This window comes from Xenopus laevis, chromosome 4S (genome assembly GCF_017654675.1).
Source record: "Xenopus laevis strain J_2021 chromosome 4S, Xenopus_laevis_v10.1, whole genome shotgun sequence".
NCBI lineage: Eukaryota > Metazoa > Chordata > Amphibia > Anura > Pipidae > Xenopus > Xenopus laevis.
Window position 1 is genome coordinate 21,778,907 of NC_054378.1, and position 19,949 is coordinate 21,798,855.

The 19,949-nt window shown below is 43.3% G+C and overlaps 1 protein-coding gene across 2 annotated transcripts; it reads left to right on the forward strand.

Annotated features, from left to right (window-relative positions):
* The first annotated feature begins 2,919 nt into the window (after positions 1–2,919).
* On the forward strand, positions 2,920–19,107 carry ric3.S (RIC3 acetylcholine receptor chaperone S homeolog). 2 transcript variants are annotated; one of them, XM_041591122.1, is made up of 6 exons: positions 2,920–3,507; positions 14,923–15,143; positions 15,650–15,728; positions 16,876–16,969; positions 17,729–17,874; positions 18,150–19,107. In XM_041591122.1, the coding sequence occupies exons 1-6, from the start codon at positions 3,435–3,437 to the stop codon at positions 18,611–18,613; spliced, it is 1,077 nt and encodes a 358-aa protein (XP_041447056.1). In that variant the 5' UTR covers positions 2,920–3,434; the 3' UTR covers positions 18,614–19,107.
* The last annotated feature ends 842 nt before the right edge of the window (positions 19,108–19,949 follow it).

A 19,949-nucleotide genomic window follows, 5' to 3' on the forward strand; every position in this document is an offset into this window, starting at 1 on the left:
GTGGGCCGAAACGTTGGACACGAGAGTGACTATTCAAATAAATATTCACGTTTGATTGAACAAACTGGAGTGCTGGTCCATCTTGAAAAGTTATATATATATATATATATATATATATATATATATTTATATACTGAAAGTACAGGTCAATTTCTGCTACATCTTCAGGGCCCGGCACTTTTTTTCAGCTATAGTGGCCCAGGTGCATCTTGCTGAACTGGCGCAGAAAAGCAATGTTTGAAACAAGACAAATGTGATCTTCCGCCACTTCCTATAAATGAACATTTTATAACTTCCGTCAAAACCTGATTATACCCCAAAATTATTGTTCTGTTCCAAAAAGAAATAAAAGGAAGCGGCAAATTACGTGGCAGTGTTTGATAAATTGCACCCCATCTCCCTCCATCCCCCCATTCCCAAAGCCTTTTCTGACATTTGCGGTTTTTCATTTGGCTGCTCAGAAATAGTTATAAATTATGTATTTCCCCTTTTTCTTTTACTATTTCAAAATTAATCGACTCTACCTGCCCCCCCCCTAGTTAAACTGCACCAGCCCAGAGCTCCAAACAATATAAGAACTTATATCTATGAAAAGCAGAAAAGGGCTCAGAGTGGGGGATTCAAAATGTTGTTCCCATGAAATCACTACTAATTATGTACATACACCTTCTTGTACATGGAATACCTATGCTGCCATAGTTGTATGGGATCTCTCTGTACAGGCTATGAGCAAACTTAGAGGCTGTTCCTGCTGAATTGTGCTTAGTACAGGGGAATACCTATGCTGCCATAGGTTTATGTAGGGTTGCCACATTTTCTGAAACATTTTACTGGCCGGTGGGGGGGGGCGGGCACAAAAGGGGGTGTCCGCGACTCGAAAGGGAGTGGAGCCACACACTGTGATGTAAAAGGGGGCAGAGCAACATGTGCAATGGCCAGAAGGCTAAAAGAAAGGTAAGTTCTGAGTGAATTGGGGACCGGCCAAGGGCTCTTTTTAGGGGGTATTACAAATTACCGGCAACTAAATTTGTAATACCGGCCCCGGCCTTGGCGGGTGTTTTACCGGCTAGGCCGGTAACATACCGGCCAGGTGGCAACCCTAGTTTTATGTGATCTCTCTGTACAGACTATGACCAAACTTAGGGGCTGTTCCTGCTGAATTGTGCTTAGTACAGAGGAATATCACTGCAAGGACACTGCTACACTGCAAAACAGACAAAGAATTTAAAATGGAAGGTGAAACAATGGAACTTTAAGCAAAACTGAAACTGCAGATTGACACAGTAAAGCCTTTATAGAAATAAGGGGGCAGCAATAAATGCAGTATATACAGTCTACATAGGGGATATATATAGTTATATTTCTATGAAGGATATAGCTGCCTATAACCAAATTCTACAAAGTGACATTAAATAAACTCAAACAAAGCATCGTCCCACTCAAATAGACACCCTCCCCCACAATTCTCTCTCATTCTGTGTCCCTTTCCCTGAGCCAGAAACCATGTGAATTCTGGCAGCCATTGAGATTTAATTATCGGGTGAGCAAAAAGGGGAAGGGACCGGCACTTCATGCGCCGAGGTAAAAAAAAATCCTCTCCAGAAATGATGGGAAACAATAAATCTGTTAATTAGCTAATTAATATTCAATTGGGGTCAGTGGGTTGAAGAGAAGTCGCTCGGGAAGCCCAAGAAATGTTCTTCCCTTACAATGTTCTGTCCGGGCAGCTTCATTATCTTCTGAGAACACTCGGCTCTTATCGGAGCGGCAGATGCGAGGGGAAACAATGAGGGGGCGATTATCGCGCTCCTGCAGCAAGTCTGAATGCGACGTTGCGCGCGGTGAAGGAAGAAATTCTGGAGCGTTTAGTGTAATTGATATGCAGTTTTCTGCTACATTGTTTCAAGCTGTTTGTTTGCTCTGCCGGCGTTTAAAGCACCGAAGCATCGGAAGATTCATTTCCATTGGCTGATCCTGCACCCCCCCCCCCTGTATATATTTTCTGACAACTTGTTAATGCGACGATTTTCCCTGCGCAATATACGTACATTTTTATAAATGTTAGAAGCAAAATAATGAGAATATCTTTCTTATTTATCAACGTTAGTCTTCCCTGTACTAAGCACAGTTTAGTAGGAACCACATCTCCACTTAACTGGCCTTCAGGCTGGGCCCCCTTAGCTCATAACAAGGTTACAGATATATAGAAACATTGTGGTAACAGTCATCCTGCTATAGTTCCAGGGGTACCCAGGGCACAAATAAGAACTCACCCCAAATCTCCCCCTAACTGGCCTTCAGGCTGGGCCCCTTACCTTGCATTCTCCCTAAATTTCCCACAAATTAAACTCCTTCTGGTCACCCCAACCACTGCTTCAGGTGCCCCAGTTTTCCAACTGCTCTAATGAAACATTTAATGTGTGTGGTACCTTTAAATACAGTGCATTGCTTTAAACGACTGAAAGTAAACTACAAAAGCTTTATTTAATCTTACATATCCCAAATGGAAGACAAACATTTTTTGGGGGATCATTTTTCCCCCTGTCGGTGGGACGTGACTCCATACACAGATACAAAGTGAAAAAGTCCTTGCAATCTACTGACAGACTTTAAAAGGAAATTGTATCATTTTGCTTTGTTACATAAAAGGAGACTTAATACTTTCTTTTTTCTTTCTATTGAAAACACAAACGCAGCTCCTGCAATTTGGAGATACTCAGAATGAACCACTAATTGCGGGGGTGGGGGATGTTTGGCATGATATTTACGCTGACACTCAGTGAATAATTTGCATACAGAATGCTTTATTTTGGCAATCTATTAAAGAGTGAAACGGTATTTTTGGCTTATCGCAGCAGTGCAGGATGTGGGCGACTGCCCCGTCTCGTTACATTCCGTTGATGCAGAACAATTTTAAACATGGCACGGGCTGGTATGACATTTAAAGGTGCCTCTGCTTAATTATGTTGCAGGGAATATTGGATCTCTTTATTCTAAGGGGACGCGCCCGCACTGTCAGAGTCTGAAATGGAAATGATTGGCTTCTGTCCTGATCCACAAACAGAGCCACAAACTGGGAGGAGGGTTCCAATCCAATGGGCACTGAACTATAATTCTCATCCACCCTTTTTGCAGCTGTTACTATACTACAACTATACACTCCTCTGAAAACTGTTGGAGGCTGCCGGGAGTTTTAGTTTAACATCAGTTAGAACCTGCAAACTATATAATATCAATGCATTTGTTACATGCATAGAGCATTAATGGAAATCCATAATGTTTCTCTCTGATCTCCCTTTCCTCTATTTTTTTTTTAAATAAGGACACGGTGAGCTCTGTATAAATAAACCCATCCTTTCCCTTAGCTGCAGTCTTTCTTTGCCTTGGAGATAAGGAACATTTAATTACACAGAGGTCTTATCCGTAAACTGGTAATGCTTTACTATTTACTTCACCTCATACAGCAAAACCTGAAGGAGAATTCACAGCCCAAAAGATGGACAAACAGTAAGTGATATCCCTGAGATATTTCTGGGAAACGACATGCCAGTGAGTACTGCTCCATTATCATTGTTTAAAAAGCTCCATATGAGACTTTGGTTGAGACTAGAATACTCTGATGGAAGATTACAGGGGAGCAGCAGGGAGTCTGCAACTCAAGCAGTGGGTGGCAGTAGAACACTCTGATGGAATCTTACAGGAGAGCAGCAGGAAGTCTGTAACTCAAGCAGTGAGTAGGACTAGAAAACTCTGATGAAAGCTTACAGGGGAGCACTCTGATGGAAGCTTATAGGCGCAATAACTTCAAGTACTTCAACTTTGAAGTAAGTGGGCATTGAACCCAAGGGAGAATTAACAGCCCAAAAGATGTACAAACAGTAAATTATATCACCAAGTTCTCTCTGGGAAATAGCATGCCAGTGAGTACTGCTCCATAAACATTGTTTCAAAAGCTCCAAATTGGAATTTGGGTGAGACAAGAACAGTCTGATGGCAGCTTACCAGGGAGGGCCAGGGAGCCTGTATAAGCAGTAACTTCAAGTACTTCAAATTTAAAGTAAATGGGGGTTGAACCAACCAGAGGGAGAATTAACAGCCCCAAAGATACAAAAACAGTTAATGATATCACCAAGATCTCTCTGGGAAATAGCATGTCAGTGAGTACTGCTCCATAAACATTGTTTCAAAAGCTCCAAATTGGAATTTGGGTGAGACTAGAATAGTCTGATGGCAGCTCACCAGGGAAGGCCAGGGAGTCTGTATAAGCAGTAACTTCAAGTACTTCAACTTTAAAGTAAATGGGGGTTTAACCAACCAGAGGGAGAATTAACAGCCCCAAAGATGCACAAACAGTTAATGATATCACCAAGATCTCTCTGGGAAATAGCATGCCAGTGAGTACTGCTCCATAAATATTGTTTCAAATGCTCCAAATTGGAATTTGGGTGAAACTAGAATAGTCTGAAGGCAGTTTACCAGGGAGGGCCAGGGAGCCTGTAATTTAAGAAGTGGATGGGACTAGAACAGGGCAGTCCAACTGGCGGCCCACGGCCCCCCTTCTGTGGCCCCCCACCTACCTGCTGTGTTTGTTTACCATATGTAAATTTTAAAAGGTATCACTAACTGGCACCTGCATTGTTTAAACCTCAAATTCAGACTAATCCCCTGTATTGGTCACACCTGTGCTCTCCGTGCATTGTTCACACTTGTGACACCTCTATTGTTCACACCCCTAAAGCCTGTACTGTTCACACATGAGACCCAGACTGAAACTGCCCACATTGTTCACCTTATTCAAAATGCTAATGTGGCACCAGCACTGTGTCACTGTATGTAGTATATATTACAATGATAGCTTTCCCTGTCTCCTGCTGTTTTCTGCCTTCCCTCCCTGTGTGTGCCTATCTCTGCTTGCCCAGTGCTGCCTGTGTGTGTCATTCTCTGCTTGCCAAGTGCTGTCTGTGTGTGCCATTCTCTGCTTGCCCAGTGCTGCCAGTGTGTGCCATTCTCTGCTTGCCCAGTGCTGCCTGTATGTGCCATTCTCTGCTTGCCCAGTGCTGCTTGTGTGTGCCATTCTCTACTTGCCCAGTGCTGCTTGCAGGCACAGACTGGCAATCTGTGGGTTCTGGCAAATGCCAGAGGGGCTGCTATAAGGTGCAATAGAAAGTCAGTATTTAGTGGGTTGGTGGGGGCTGTTTGGATTTCTGTGTATCTGAAATGGAAGGGCCTATTTTAATTCTCAGTCCGGACCTGGCTGCTTGGGTGTGCCATTCTCTGCATGCCCAGTGCTGCTTGTGTGTGCCATTCTCTGCTTGCCCAGTGCTGCTTGTGTGTGCCATTCTCTGCTTGCCCTACGCTACCTGTGGGATCTAAGCCTGTTAGGGGTTTCTTCTTGGGGTTTGTTAGCATTTGGAGATGGTTGTTAGGGGCCCCTAAGGTGTTTAATCAAAGTTGGACAGCACTGGACTAGAACACTCTTATGGAAGGTTACAGTGACGTAACTAGAGGGGGCGGGCCCTGGCGCGGGACGCGCCCCCCACCGTACACCCGGAACCGTCTGCCGTAAACCCAGAACCGCCGGGAATCGTGGAGCATGAGCTGCCGAGGGGGGGCCCTGAGGGGGTGCGGGCCCTGGCCCAATCACACCCCCTGCTCTCCCGGTAGTTACGCCACTGGAACGTTACAGGGGAGGGACAGGAAGTCTGTAACTGAAGCAGTGGGTGGGACTAGATGTCTCTGATGGAAGTTTACAGATATGGTTCTTATGCTACAGAAGAGGGCACTTCTAACTGAAGGGTGGGTCAGACTAGAGCAACAGAATTGCACCTTTCAGCACAGAAAATGGGCAAGGAATTGTTAAATCAAGAATTGCAATTCTGACATGGTAAACTGTTTCCTTTCACTTGGGCTATTGTGAGTCAAAACCCCAAAAAAAGGCTCAAGCTCTTTTACAAAGTCAGTCATTATCTGTAGACATTTCTCAGTAGAGAACCCTGAACTCAGTTTCCAGTTTGTTATTCAAACACCAGTTGCTAAGTGACTCAATACAGGGAAGATTGTACAGTAAAATCCATTTTGTACCTGGAATGTCCCACAAAGCGGCGGCTCTCAGCGCATAACAGTAACTTGGTTTTATTTTAGGGGCACAGGAAAGCCATTGTGCAACTGAACTCTGTAAGTGGCTCTTGACATGCGGAACAGCTCCTCCACTTTATCATTTATGAGAGATGCATTGTTCTGGCAACAAAGGGTGAAACGGCTTCCAATTAAATATAAAAAACACAAATGAGACAAAAAGCTGTATTTCTGATACTATTTACATCTTCAAGGGGTGGGATGGGGGCTGCAGCTGATGTACTGCCTGGCTATTAGCTCTGTGACAGGGTCGTATTGTGTGACAAGTTTCACAATGTGCAATCCAACAAATCAGAGCTTATATTGTTATCCTCTGAGCAGCGCAGGATCCACCGTCTCTTTGTGTTTGATAAAAGAAGCAATTTCTCCTTCACAAGTGCACTGGTTGTGGGGCAAGAGTCGAAATACTGTAATAAATCATTTAAAGGAACAAAGAACTGTAAAATATGCCTGCTAAATTACATGGCAATCCAATGGTAAGTCTGGGGACAGACTGAGAGCAAACTTAGGGGCTGTTCCTGCTGAATTGTGCTTAGTACAGGGGGAATTTTTCTTGCATCCTAATAAGGATAAGAAGAAAAATTAAACATATTCATAGCCAACAAGGGTCGGGAGGGTTGAGAGCAGAGGGAAAAGAGGACACGGATCCTTCCAGGTCACCACTAGTTAACCCTATTGTCTCCATAAAATCCTACTATTGTTATCATGACTACAATTGCTAACCCAGGCTCTTGTTACCTTTACCTGTTGCTCTGTGGACCCTCCTCTATGTTTGGGGCCCAATGCAGTCACCCCCATTTGAACTATTTAAAGAGGGTCATTATTGCTCCTTATTGTAACAATCAGATCACAAACCTGCCTGCGGCAGGAGACAAATGGTAGGGCTGTATCATACCCGTAATGAAGCTAATGGCAATGTAAAGGGAAATAATATCCAGAATGACTGAGACATGGAGATGATTGAAGGGTAATGCACCATTGCCATGGAAACACATGGGGATGTGGGGTGGAAAAAACTAAAGACAGACTGTTCTATGGAAATGTTTCTCAAGTTTCCCTGCATGTTTCCATATCAAAGTCTGCCCTAGCAAAGTTCTACATGCAGCTTCTGCCTTGCACTAAACTGCCATTGTCTCCTGCCACATAACAGAGATACTGAGTGTGTGGCAACGTTCTTGCAAATAAACCAACAGTGCCATGTTCTTATGACTGGATCTGATGTCACTGGGATCTTGGTCATAGCAGACCATGGCACTGAAAGGGTTAAACAATTTTGTGAGTTTAACAATAATAAATGTAGCACATTCCAAATGGAACCAGTACGGCCCATACACTATTGTTCAAAGATAAACCCAATAGGCACTTTGTGTGCATTGGCTTAATTAACCCCCCACCCCGGCTATAAATTCTAAGACTAAATATTCTATTATGGCCTGAAACTTGTAACTGGTCTACTGTGTGGCCCTTTATCTCCTAATCTCACTTATTGTTGGCCTTCATCACTTCCCTTCTTGTGCTGATTCATTTCCTACTCTCACCTTTCAGTTCTTTATGGGCCCAGAAATCACCTGCAAGGAATGACCTTCTCACAGACGAAAAGCGACAATGCAATTTCCCTTATCATTTAAAACCCCTCAGTGACTTCTAATATCCTTATCATTTACAGTAGGGGGTAATACTCAGAGTGATACTCAGAGTTCCCTGTATAACTCAGCCTGCAGCCTTGTGCCTTTATATGGTCACAGAACCCCTCAGTCACTTCTTATATCCTTATCATTTACAGTAGGGGTACATTATCCCTTATAATACATGAGTGATACTCAGAGTTCCCTGTATAACTCAGCCTGCAGCCTTGTGCCTTTTTATGGTCACATAACCCCCCAGTGATTTCTAATATCCTTATCATTTACAGTAGGGGTACATTATCCCTTAAAATACATGAGTGATACTCAGAGTTCAGGGGTCAGTTTATACCTCCGACAGACATCCAGGACAGTGGGGAGGTGCAGGGAGTTCTGCGGGAGTGAGCTGTTAATTCACACTTTCTTTCTCACTTTAATGGTCCCTGTCTGCATATAAATATCTGTATGTCTTCATTTTTCCCATTTACTCTCACTTCTGTCTCTCTTGTCATTTTAATTCAGTATGAGTCCTGTCTCTGCCGCTCAGGGATTTTATTTCTTCTCTTTTTTGCATGTGATTCAATGTGCAGGATGGGAAATAATGAGGACTGGCAAATGCAGTTGGGGAGAACAGACAAGAAGGAGTAAAAGAAATACACTCATTTGCTCTCATTTCCCTACAGAAATAGGGATTGGTAACACTAAATAGGTCCCTAATATATAGGGACAGAGACAAGAGGAAAGTGTTTGAGGGGTTACTTATTGCTCCAATTTTTCTGTTAAGGTTTTATGAGTAGAAAATCCCCAGTTGCTAGTGAAGGTTTGTGGTGCACCTGTACGGCACCTCAGGGAAACACAAAGACCCATAGATATCTGGAAATAGCTGTGTATAAGTACAGCCAACCCTGCTGAATAATGAGAGTTGTATCTGCGGAATGGAGTCCAATAATGGGATGATTGAAAGCTCAGCAGAATCATGGAGCAAAACTTTCAGTGTAAGAATGAAATATAGGGAGAAATGTCAGAGTAAAGGGCATTTGCAGCTGCTCTGGCACCACCTACAGGCCTTTATAAGAATGGTAATTTCGGATTTGGAGGTAGACTTTCCTACCTGTGCTAAAAGGCCCATTTCGTTTGCTCATAGTTTGTACAGAGAGATAACATAAAAATATGGCAGCATACTGTAGGTATTCCCTTGTACTAAGCACAATTCAGCAGGGACAGCCTCCCAACGCTGTCTCTTTTGGATGATACATGTTATATGTGGGTTACAGTGAAACAGAGTTGCAATTAAAAGATAAATCTCCATTATTTGCTGAACGATAAGGAACCCTCTCCTTAAATAAAGAGAAAGTATAATCCAGGGTGCCATATAGGAGGTGCCCATAGGCCTGGCACTGAGATGTGTATGTGCTGGGTGCTTTCTCCTGCTGAAAGAATAACAGTGATTATCATAAAGCCAATTGTCATTCCGCCGCTTCAGAGTCATTCCCATTAAAGATAAAGGCCATTTTAATTAGATGAAGTATCCAATTACTGTAATTACATTTCTTCTACATTCCCATCATGCCGATGACCCTTTTAAGAAGGGGTTGCAGGAATAATTAGTTCCTCCGTATTAAGCGGAAGGTATGGGATAATATTTATCCCCGGGAGGCAGAGTACGGAGCATCTATATCACCCCTGGGAGAGCCGGCAACGGGCCTGGTAGTGCCATGAATATTTATAGGGGTTCCTGTGTTGAGTGAGTGGCCAGGGGTTGAAGCCAGGGGTAACAGGAACGGTACATGCAGAGCAGAGATTATGGACATGCAGCGCTTCTCTGATTCTGTCCCTTTCTCTAAGTTGTTATATTTTCTATGGCTTTTAATTAGTAAAGCTTTGCACTTGAATTCCATATGGCAGCACAGTGTTTTAGTATTAATGCATTGTGCATTGCATCACCAGAGTTTGGGTATGATTTAAACCTTGGAGGGGATGATAACTTACCAGCAAGTCAGGTATATTCATAGAATGAAGTTTTCCATAAAGCAAGCAATATAACCCTTGCACCCAGCATGGCCTAATTCTATGTGCCAGGGTTCCAGTTCTACCTCCGTATAACGCACAAACTAGAAGTGGCAGGTTTCATGATTTAGAATATAGAGAGAGAGAGAGAGATAAATATATATATATAATATTATGTACAATACTATTTTATTATATAGAAGTTGATATTATGCATTTTCCTAGCTACAGGCCTGTATCTTTACAACTTCCCCTTGATGAGATCAGTGCCATCTACTGGCTGGCTTTAGTATTACAGGCATGTAATATCTCATTGCCCAGCAAGGGTCCCTGGGTAGGGAGAGCCCCAACATGTAGGCTATCTAGCTGAGAATGAACTAAAACTAAGACTGTTGATGGGGTGCAGGGAGTTGCAGACACTTTGGGGCAAATTCGCCAGCGATGGCTTCTCGCACATCGCAACACTTCGCCAGCCGTAGATTCGCCTGGACAACGCTATTTCACGAAGATCCGAAGTTGCGCACAGGTTACTGAATGTCAGCGAAATTACACTCAGCAGTTCGAAGTTACGCTAGTGTTGGCTAATTAGCATACGGCGTGCAATTAAAGTACAATGGCCGTTTATGCTGTAGCAAATACATTACACTACACAAGGCCAGGGAACCTTAATAAAATTATATAAAAGTTGTTATAATGCCCTACACATGTGCCCACAGTATAGTTTAGGTGCCATATGTTAGCAAATGTTGGGGGGAAGGAGGATACCCGAAAAAAAATTTACGATCTTTTTCAGTCTATCACCCTTTAAATAGGAAAAAACGCCAGTGTTTTTTGGGACTTAGAAAAATGTTCAACTTTTTTTTGAGGAACTCCTATCTACTCTATTGCACTTCGCCTGGTCTGAGGTGGCAAAGGCAAGTCTGGCGATAGAGGTATGGGTCAGTAAAGTCACGTCGCCCTTTAGTGAATCTGCCCCTTCATCTCCAGTGCCCGTAGACTTGCACTTTATTAGTGATTACCAGCTTCCTAGTAATGATCCCTGCCTTGGTTTTCTCTATTAATCAGGGCGATGTAACAGAGCCTCTCAGGGAGTTGTGATTGTGGCACATTAGATAATAGGACCTATTAACCTGCTTACATTGCTCTTGGTATTGTTTCCCCTATAATAAAGTGAGATTATGGCATTCATAGCCTGTGACAGAGACTCAAGAGTCAGAACTAGTAGCTAAGCATTTATTCAGAATTGATGTAAAATAGACGGATGCATGGCTCATTTACGGACACAAGTTGTCATGATTTTTACCACCTAAAATTATAGTTTAATAGTAGGAGCCCCCCAACAGAGCCTGGCAGGAGATACTGGGAGTTGTAAGGAAATTTGTATTAAAGGGGATGTCTGGTTACACCAAATGATATGGATGTGAACTGGTGACATCTGCTGGATGGAAGGGGGAATTGCAAGAGAGATGTGTGATAAAGGGGAAGTAATAATACTGTATAATAGGTAATTATTTGGGGACAGGGGCAACCTGTCCCCAAATAAATGTTGTGGCAAAAGCATTACTATCAGCAGCCTTGTCTGTTCTCAGTTGCTAAAAGGGCATCCAACTCATCTGTCAGTACAGCTGCTTCAATGTGAGAATTCCACTATTTTGCATGTGGGTCGTTAGCCAAGTGACATATCCTTAACCCAGAGACGAAAAATTCACCAGACACTCAACAGTAAGTGAAGCGGGGCGGACCCCTGCGTGTTTATTCAAGTCTTCTGATGACTGATGAAGGGGCCCGCCCCCGAAACGTTACATCACAAGACTTGAATAAACACGCATGGGTCCGCCCCGCTTCACTTGCTGTTGAAAGTCTGGTGAATTTTTCGTCTCTATGTATATTGGAGAGGTGCCGACCTCTTTTCCGGACACCACGCTATTTGACTGGAGAGGCTGGGGAATCAGGAATCCTTTTTGTGATATCCTTAACCCAACCATAGTTCCTGCATAGCCAAAACCAGGTGTTACTCCAACCAGAACCGAACAAGGACAGTTACCCAGCAGCGTAGAAACCCTGAAATTCCAGATTCTGAAAAATCTTCAAAGGGGCTGGTGCCAACTGCAACTTACCTGGCCCAGCTCACCCAACCCTCTCGAGCGCGCGCGCGCCTGCGCAGGGACCAGCTCTTCCCGCCAATCAAGCGCATATGCAGGCTGCGGGTTTTCCCGGGACCCCCCGCAACTGCGGGGTCTGCTTCTTCTATAGTTACACCACTGCAGTTACCCCTTAGTAGAAACCAAGCTCAGGGATCCCAAGTGACTGCAGTAGAGATTTAGGGGTACATGTTACTCTGAGTCAGGTCTGGACTGGGAGTCACAATAGGCCCTGGCATTCCAAGTACAGAGAGGCCCACTCAGCTCCCCACCAGCCCACTAAATAGTGACTTTCTATGACATCTTATGGCAGCCCCTCTGGCATCTGCCCTGCCAGAACCCACAGATTGCCAGTCCAGGCCTGCTCTGAGTGGTGCCAGTGTGAGTCTGACCCTCTTTCCATTCCCTTTCATTTCTTTTCATTCATATGTAGCTGTCCAACTGCTGAAGTCTTGGGTTATATATACTGACACTGGGACAGTATAGGAAGGGTTACTGCCTGCTCTGCTCTCATTTCCCTACAGAAATAGGGATGGACAACAATTTGCACTTAAGATACAGTATACTGTATATTTTTCAATTATAACTCTGCCTCACTGAGTTACTGAGTTACATCACTGGTAGCCGAGCAGATATAAATGCCCTTATTACACCAGTTTCCCCCACTCCCCCCCCCCCCACCGCTGAAAGGGACAGAAAGGCAATGCAGGAGCAGGTGGCAGTGATGAGTCCTGTTATTTTTCCCTTGTCCAGTGATTAACCAATGAGAATCCGTGTTACATGACCCCCCTTTCTCTGACTCTGTGTCAGCAGATGTCATTGGCCCCGGCTCTAGAGATGCAGCAGCCGGAGCTGCCAGTGATGCTCTTCTCTCCTGTCTCACATCTTCCTCCGTAGCTGCAGACAAAATGGCCATGTCCACTGTCCAGAAGGTGGTTCTGTTCTCCTGCCTGGTTCTGTGTGTGTCTCTGCTGCTGCCCAGAGCCTACATAGCCAGAGGGAAGCAAGCTGCGCAGGAGGGTAAGCGCTCCCCCCCACCCCCACCCCCCCATGTGCAACAACAACACCGGCATTTGGGGCTTCTCCATCACCAGCTGCCTCTTCCCCCCTCTCACCGCCGGCCTTGTGTGGCACTTAGCTGATAATGGACAGCAGGACAAGGTCTCTCTTCTGCACCGATAGTGATACAGATTGTTACAATGTATCAGTGAGATTTGCTGAGAGTGGCTGTTATACAATACATAGCACTGGGGCTGTACAATATATAGCATAGGGGTTAATTTGGCAGGTCAATGGGAAGCCTTGTTTAAAGTGTGCCCCTCCAGGTGATATAATCTCCCAGCATCCTCCCCCAGCCAAAGCATGCTGGAAGTTGTAGTTCAACCTCAACTAAAGGGCACATCCCTGTGAAGTATAAACTGTATTTTTTTTCCATGAGGTTTTTTCCATTGAAGAAAACCTGAGCGACAGTTTAAACACTCGTGTAAACGGAGCCAAATTGTCCCTTTCAGGATAAAGTTACGGCTCACTAATTATTCATATTCTGGTGGCGCTGCCTGGGTCTCCTTTTCCTTATCTTCTTGTTCATCATCTACTTCTTTCTTTCTGTCATTTTCTCTGAATAGAATCGACAGGCTTTAATGTATTTTTAAAGACCGAATGTCGGAATGGGTCTCCAAGGGCGCACCCTCCTATACATTGTATAGCATGGTATAAGGGATAATGGACCCCCTACTGTAAGTGATAAGGATATTAGAACTCACTGAGGGGTTCTGTGACCATATAAAGGCACAAGGCTGCAGGCCGAGTTATACAGGGAACTCTGAGTATATAACTTATGTATTATAAGGGATAATGTACCCCCTACTGTAAATGATAAGGATATTAGAAGTCACTGAGGGGTTCTGTGACCATATAAAGGCACAAGGCTGCAGACTGAGTTATACAGGGAACTCTAAGTATATAACTCATGTATTATAAGGGATAATGTACCCCCTACTGTAAATGATAAGGATATTAGAAGTCACTGAGGGGTTCTGTGACCATATAAAGGCACAAGGCTGCAGACTGAGTTATACAGGGAACTCTAAGTATATAACTCATGTATTATAAGGGATAATGTACCCCCTACTGTAAATAATAAGGATATTAGAAGTCACTGAGGGGTTCTGTGACCATATAAAGGCACAAGGCTGCAGACTGAGTTATACAGGGAACTCTAAGTATATAAGTCATGTATTATAAGGGATAATGTACCCCCTACTGTAAATGATAAGGATATTAGAAGTCACTGAGGGGTTCTGTGACCATATAAAGGCACAAGGCTGCAGACTGAGTTATACAGGGAACTCTAAGTATATAACTCATGTATTATAAGGGATAATGTACCCCCTACTGTAAATGATAAGGATATTAGAAATCACTGAGGGGTTATTTGACCATATAAAGGCACAAGGCTGCAGGCTGAGTTATACAGGGAACTCTGAGTATCACTCATGTATTACATGGGATAATGTACCCCCTAATGTAAATGATAAGGATATTAGCAGTCACTTAGGGGTTCTGTGACTATATAAAGGCACAAGGCTGCAAGATTTGGAGGTAGACAGGGGTTCTGTAAACCCAGAGGCAGGCCTGGCCGGCCGGATGCCCTAGGCGGTTCAGCAGGCTAACTCGCCCCCATCTCATTCTCGCACGCATGCACTGCTGCAGCGCTCTCTCATACACATTTGCGGCTACGGTTCACTCATGAACTAAAGCGTATGCGCAGCTGCATCACTCTCACGCGTATGTGTTGCAGCAGTGTTCATGGGCGCAAGAGTTCGTTCCGGTCTAGGGGTAGGCAGAAGAGGTAGCTGCCCAGCACCCCCAATTGTTGCACCCTAGGCATCTGCCTCTTCTGCCTACCCCTAGTTCCGGCCCTGCTGTGACCATATAAAAGTACAGAGTTGCAGACTGAGCTACACTGGTCAGGGAACTTGTTTCTAAAAGAAAATAATTTGGAATATTTGTTGCAGGGAACACTGGGCTCTTCCAGTCTCCAGGGCAAAACTCGAAACCCACAGATGGCCGACCCGGTGGCGCTCACTTCCCCAGATCTCATATGGCAGAAGCCATGTCGAAGGCAAAGGGAGGCACAGGTGGAGGAGGAGGGGGCACCAGACCAAGCCTCGTGGGGCAGATTATTCCAATCTATGGATTTGGGATTCTTCTTTATATCCTTTATATCCTATTTAAGGTGAGGATCTCAGCACCTCCAGTGGGGGGCATGTGGCACAGCTAATGAGAGTTATGCCAAAACAAGGATAATGTTTTTCTCAGCAAAATAATTATTTTTATGGCCCCCAGGTCACGGAGAATTATATTTAGAATTTCTTTCACTTTCTTTCAAGCGTTTATTTAGTTTAATGAATAGTTTGGGCCCAGCTGGACCCTGTAAACTGCAAGGCTGAAACTGTTCTTGTGCTTGTGCTGAGCATTCTAGGCTGATGTAGTTGTACATTAGTTATGGAGAAACAGACGCCGGGACAGACGCAATGAAGTTATAACCTGCAAGCAGTGCATTGTGGTTACAATGGCAGAAATCTGCATTATGTACATGTCTATGGTGCTAAAGGGCAAATAAGTCTCACGTTAGGTTAAGTGAGCACTGTGTCCCTTGCATTGAGGCAGAAGATTGCTCTGCTATTGCTCATGTGCTGCAGCCTTTCTCCTTCCCATATATTTATTTTTCCTATTCTGCAGCTTTCATCAAAAGGGAAAAATACTAAATTGGAAATCAGTACTCAGCCTGTTGCCAATGGAAACCTGAAGAGGAAAATCAGTGAGTATTGGCCGTGTCAAACTGGTACAGAGGGGGTCTCCCATTGGGCTCAGGTGTCTAGTGCTCCTCACATTTCCCCTTCAGCCTTTCCCCATAACTGATCCCTTCCATTCCGTTTATCAGCTTAGTCGCTCTTCTCTGTACTTTCTCTATACTTTCTCTATTTCATTACTGTCCCCCTTATATATTTATATATAGTGGCCATATCCCCCTTAACTGTCTCTTCTCCAGTGTAACCAATCCCAGCTTACCTTTTCCCATAACTGATTCCTTCCTTTCCCTTTATCAGCTTAGTCGCTCTTCTCTGTACTTTCTCTATTTCATTACTGCCCCATATATATTTATATATAGTAATCATATCCCCTTTAACTGATTCTTCTCCACTGTGAACGAAACCCGCCCTTACCCTGTTATATTAAAATTTAGAGTGTGGGTGTTCCCTTATCAATGAGCTGCTCGGAGCACAAGATACAGTTTTTGCACATTCATTTCAAATTACTGTTGCTCATGAAATCCTGCAAATGAATTTCCATCATGACTTTATGATAAACACATAAAAGAGACGTCTCCAATGAGATAACATGTGGTTTTGTTGCATTTAATAAAGATGCCACTGCCTGTAATTACTTTTACGGAGATTGCAGTTTAGAAGAAATAGTTGTCTGTTCTAAATTGCAGGCTGCATCATAAGAAGTAAATTATATTTTGCTGTATTTATATTGCAACAGAAAATGTAAGAAAATAAGTCAAATGTTCTATAAATAGATTATTAATAGACCATATGTATATATAGCACAGTAGAGCAGAGCAGACAGGGAAATCAGAGCAGACAGTAACCCTTCCAACACATTCCTCTTGTCTCTGTCTTGTCTCTGTCCCTATATATTAGGTACCTATCTAGTGCTACCAATCCCTATTTCTGTAGGGAAATGAGAGCAGAGCAGGCACTAACCCTTCCAACACTTTCCTATTGTCTCTGTCTTATATATCTAGTAAGAACATCTTATCTTTGCACTATTTAGTCCTAATAAGCCTTTGGTAGTTTACTGGCCCATCTTTAGCTCAAAGGTTCTGGGGGGTGGGGTTATAATAATTAACCTGCTGTTGTATTTTACAAAAATAATATCCAGCATTTATTTATTTGAAGATGACTACGAGCTCATCCAACTGCAAGATAAACTAAAGGAAACGGAGGAAGCAATGGAAAAGATTATCTCCCGCTTGGGGCCCAACTGTGAAAGGTGTAGTAATATTTTATTAAAGCAATTATCCATAAATCTCTTTCTGCATTATGTAAATAGGAGAAAAAACTGTATTGTATTTTTGTTTCAAACTGTGAGGATCTGCAATGCCCAGAATTCTAAGGTAATATCAAATATGAAGAATATTCCTCAGTCCATCTCTACCTACTATACCTGACTATTATCCCACTGTTACTATAGGCACCATCTCTGCCTACTATACCTGCTATCCCACAGCCACACTCCCTTCCCAGAGACTATTATCCCACTGTTACTATAGGCACCATCTCTCCCTACTATACCTGCTATCCCACAGTCACACTCCCTTCCCAGAGACTATTCTCCCACTGTTACTATAGGCACCATCTCTCCCTACTTTACCTGCTATCCAACAGCCATACTCCCTTCCCAGAGACTATTATCCCACTGTTACTATAGGCACCATCTCTCCCTTCTATACCTGCTATCCCACAGTCACACTCCCTTCCCAGAGACTATTCTCCCACTGTTACTATAGGCACCATCTCTCCCTACTTTACCTGCTATCCAACAGCCATACTCCCTTCCCAGAGACTATTATCCCACTGTTACTATAGGCACCATCTCTCCCTACTATACCTGCTATCCCACAGTCACACTTCCTTCCCAGAGACTATTATCCCACTGTTACTATAGGCACCATCTCTCCCTACTACCGGTATACCTGCTTATATATATATATTTGTATGGAAGTTATTATCCAGTTTTTTCCTGTTTCAGCGCTGACAACATGAGCTCTGATGAAGAAATTCATCTGCTTCAACGCCTAAAGGAGATCACCAGGGTGATGAAGGAGGGTAAAACCTTGGATGGAATTTCTCCTGAAAAGGAAGCAGAAGAAGCTCCGTACATGGAAGACTGGGAGGGTAGGGGAAGAATGAACATCCCACTCTTTATATTGATTAGTGATAGATACTTCTATATGAAAAGGGGCCAGGAAATTATATTTATATGGAGGAATAAGTAATTTTAAATCATTAGATCTTAAGGAAAATGCCTCCAAGTCACAATAGGGCAGATGTTTTTGGTTCTCCCTTGCAATGTAAAACGTATTCATCTCCTTCTTAACATTGTAACACTCACTTTGTTATAGTTCTGCAGACTATTCTACTGCTTATTGGCTATGCTTATGTTGTAACAGGTTACCCAGAAGAGACCTATCCTGTTTATGACCCTTCTGACTACAAACGGACCCAACAGACTATACTCGTTGATTGCTCTCTGCTGAACCAACCATCAGCCGAACAGATTGCAGAGCAGATGGGATTTAATGAAGATGATGATCAAGGAGATTCTGCTGAGAATGTGGGCAAGGAACCTTGTGTAGAGTGTGATGAACAAGCTCATGTGACCGTCTCAGCCGAAAACAAAGTTGATGGAATTGGGGAGAACCTTGAAGAGGATGAAGATGAGGAGGAGGATGATCCAGAAGTCATAGCAGAAAATGCTGGGTTTGTATCAGACAGCTGCAACGAAGAAGAGGATTCCAAAGAAACATTTATGAACTCAAGAGATGAAAATGAATCATTGGGAGACACACTTGGGTCCAATCAAGACAGAATGGGAACTTTAAGGAAAAGGAACACAAAGGGCATTGAGTATTGATTGCTATGTAGTCCCTTCATGGGCTAAGGTTTGAGATGCCTGCTGAACTGTATCAAGACATGCCCAGGTTGGTGATAATATGGAAATATCCACAATCTGCCTGGTTATCATGGTCCAACTACCCATGTTCTTGGGCTCTTAGGAAGCATGCCTGGCCAACTTTGAAAAAGTGACAGAGAAATAATGATTCAATGACTGGACCCATGCCTATGTGAATGGGCTGGGCTCTTTAAGCCCAGTGTCATCATTACAGCTGTCTTGTTGTGCAGTCTAAAGAGGAGCGGTCTACTCAAGCCATGCATTGATCAAGGAATGTTCCAGATGAATTGGGGAAGGGACACCATGTCACTATTTAATGCTATCATGTATTTGATTTTATTAGGGTCACTAATGGGTACATTCACATGGGGAGCAGTTTCACTAAACTGTAGTTATGTCATGAAAAAAGGAACTACTCCTTGTTCTGTCTGTCTCCATAAAACAACTCAGAGCTTCATGATTCTTCTTCTTCTTTTTAAAGTAGCAAAATGTTTAGCAGGAGTCGTACTTCCCTTTATACGCAAAACAGGAACTCCATTCTTTTTTCTGGACATGGCTTCTCCTCTGTGTTCTTTAGGCTAGATGTGCCCCAAATCAAATATACTATGCTTATAATTTGAGCTTTAGATATAGATTCAGAGTTTTTGAACCATGTGTAAATAGTTAATTCTAACCAACTTTGATGTCACCTTTGATGTTTTTGCCCAAGAAAAAAATAGTTGGTAGAGTGGTAGGATAGGTGGATGATTGGGTGGGGAATGGTTGCTTGGTGGTGTTTTATTTTGCAATGCCCATAAATTGAGGGTTCTTATTAGTCTATTCTGTAATGTAAACTTGCAGTTTAACCCTAATCCTGGTCCTAACGCTAACTCTTATAACCCTAAACATAGTTCGAGCACAAACCATAATAACCCTAACCATAGTCCTAACCCTACCTAATAACTCTAACCCTAGTCCTAACCCTAATTACCCTAACCCTAATCACCCTAACCCTAGTCCTAACCCTAATAACCCTAACCCTAGTCTTAACCCTAACCATAATAACCCTAACCCTAGTTCTAACCCTAACACTAATAACCCTAGCACTAACCCTCAGAGATATCTGTGATATCAAAGTAGCAGAGTTGGCTGAAGGGCCTTAGAGGGGTCCATTTTTCCCCACCCAAATTTCCCTTTAGGGATTTATTTACAATGAGGCAAATCATTAGAAAATAATTTAATTTCTGTTTCTTATATTTTTTCACTCCCCCAACCTATATCTCTTTTTTCATTTTGTTCTGATGGGCTTTGTTCTTGC

Coding starts and splice junctions, on each gene's coding strand:
- ric3.S (XM_041591122.1), top strand. CDS start 3,435: ATGCTTTACTATTTACTTCACCTCATACAGCAAAACCTGAAGGAGAAT. Junction 15,729..16,875: donor AAACCTGAAGAGGAAAATCA/GTGAGTATTGGC, acceptor ATTTATTTGAAG/ATGACTACGAGCTCATCCAA. Junction 17,875..18,149: donor GTACATGGAAGACTGGGAGG/GTAGGGGAAGAA, acceptor ATGTTGTAACAG/GTTACCCAGAAGAGACCTAT.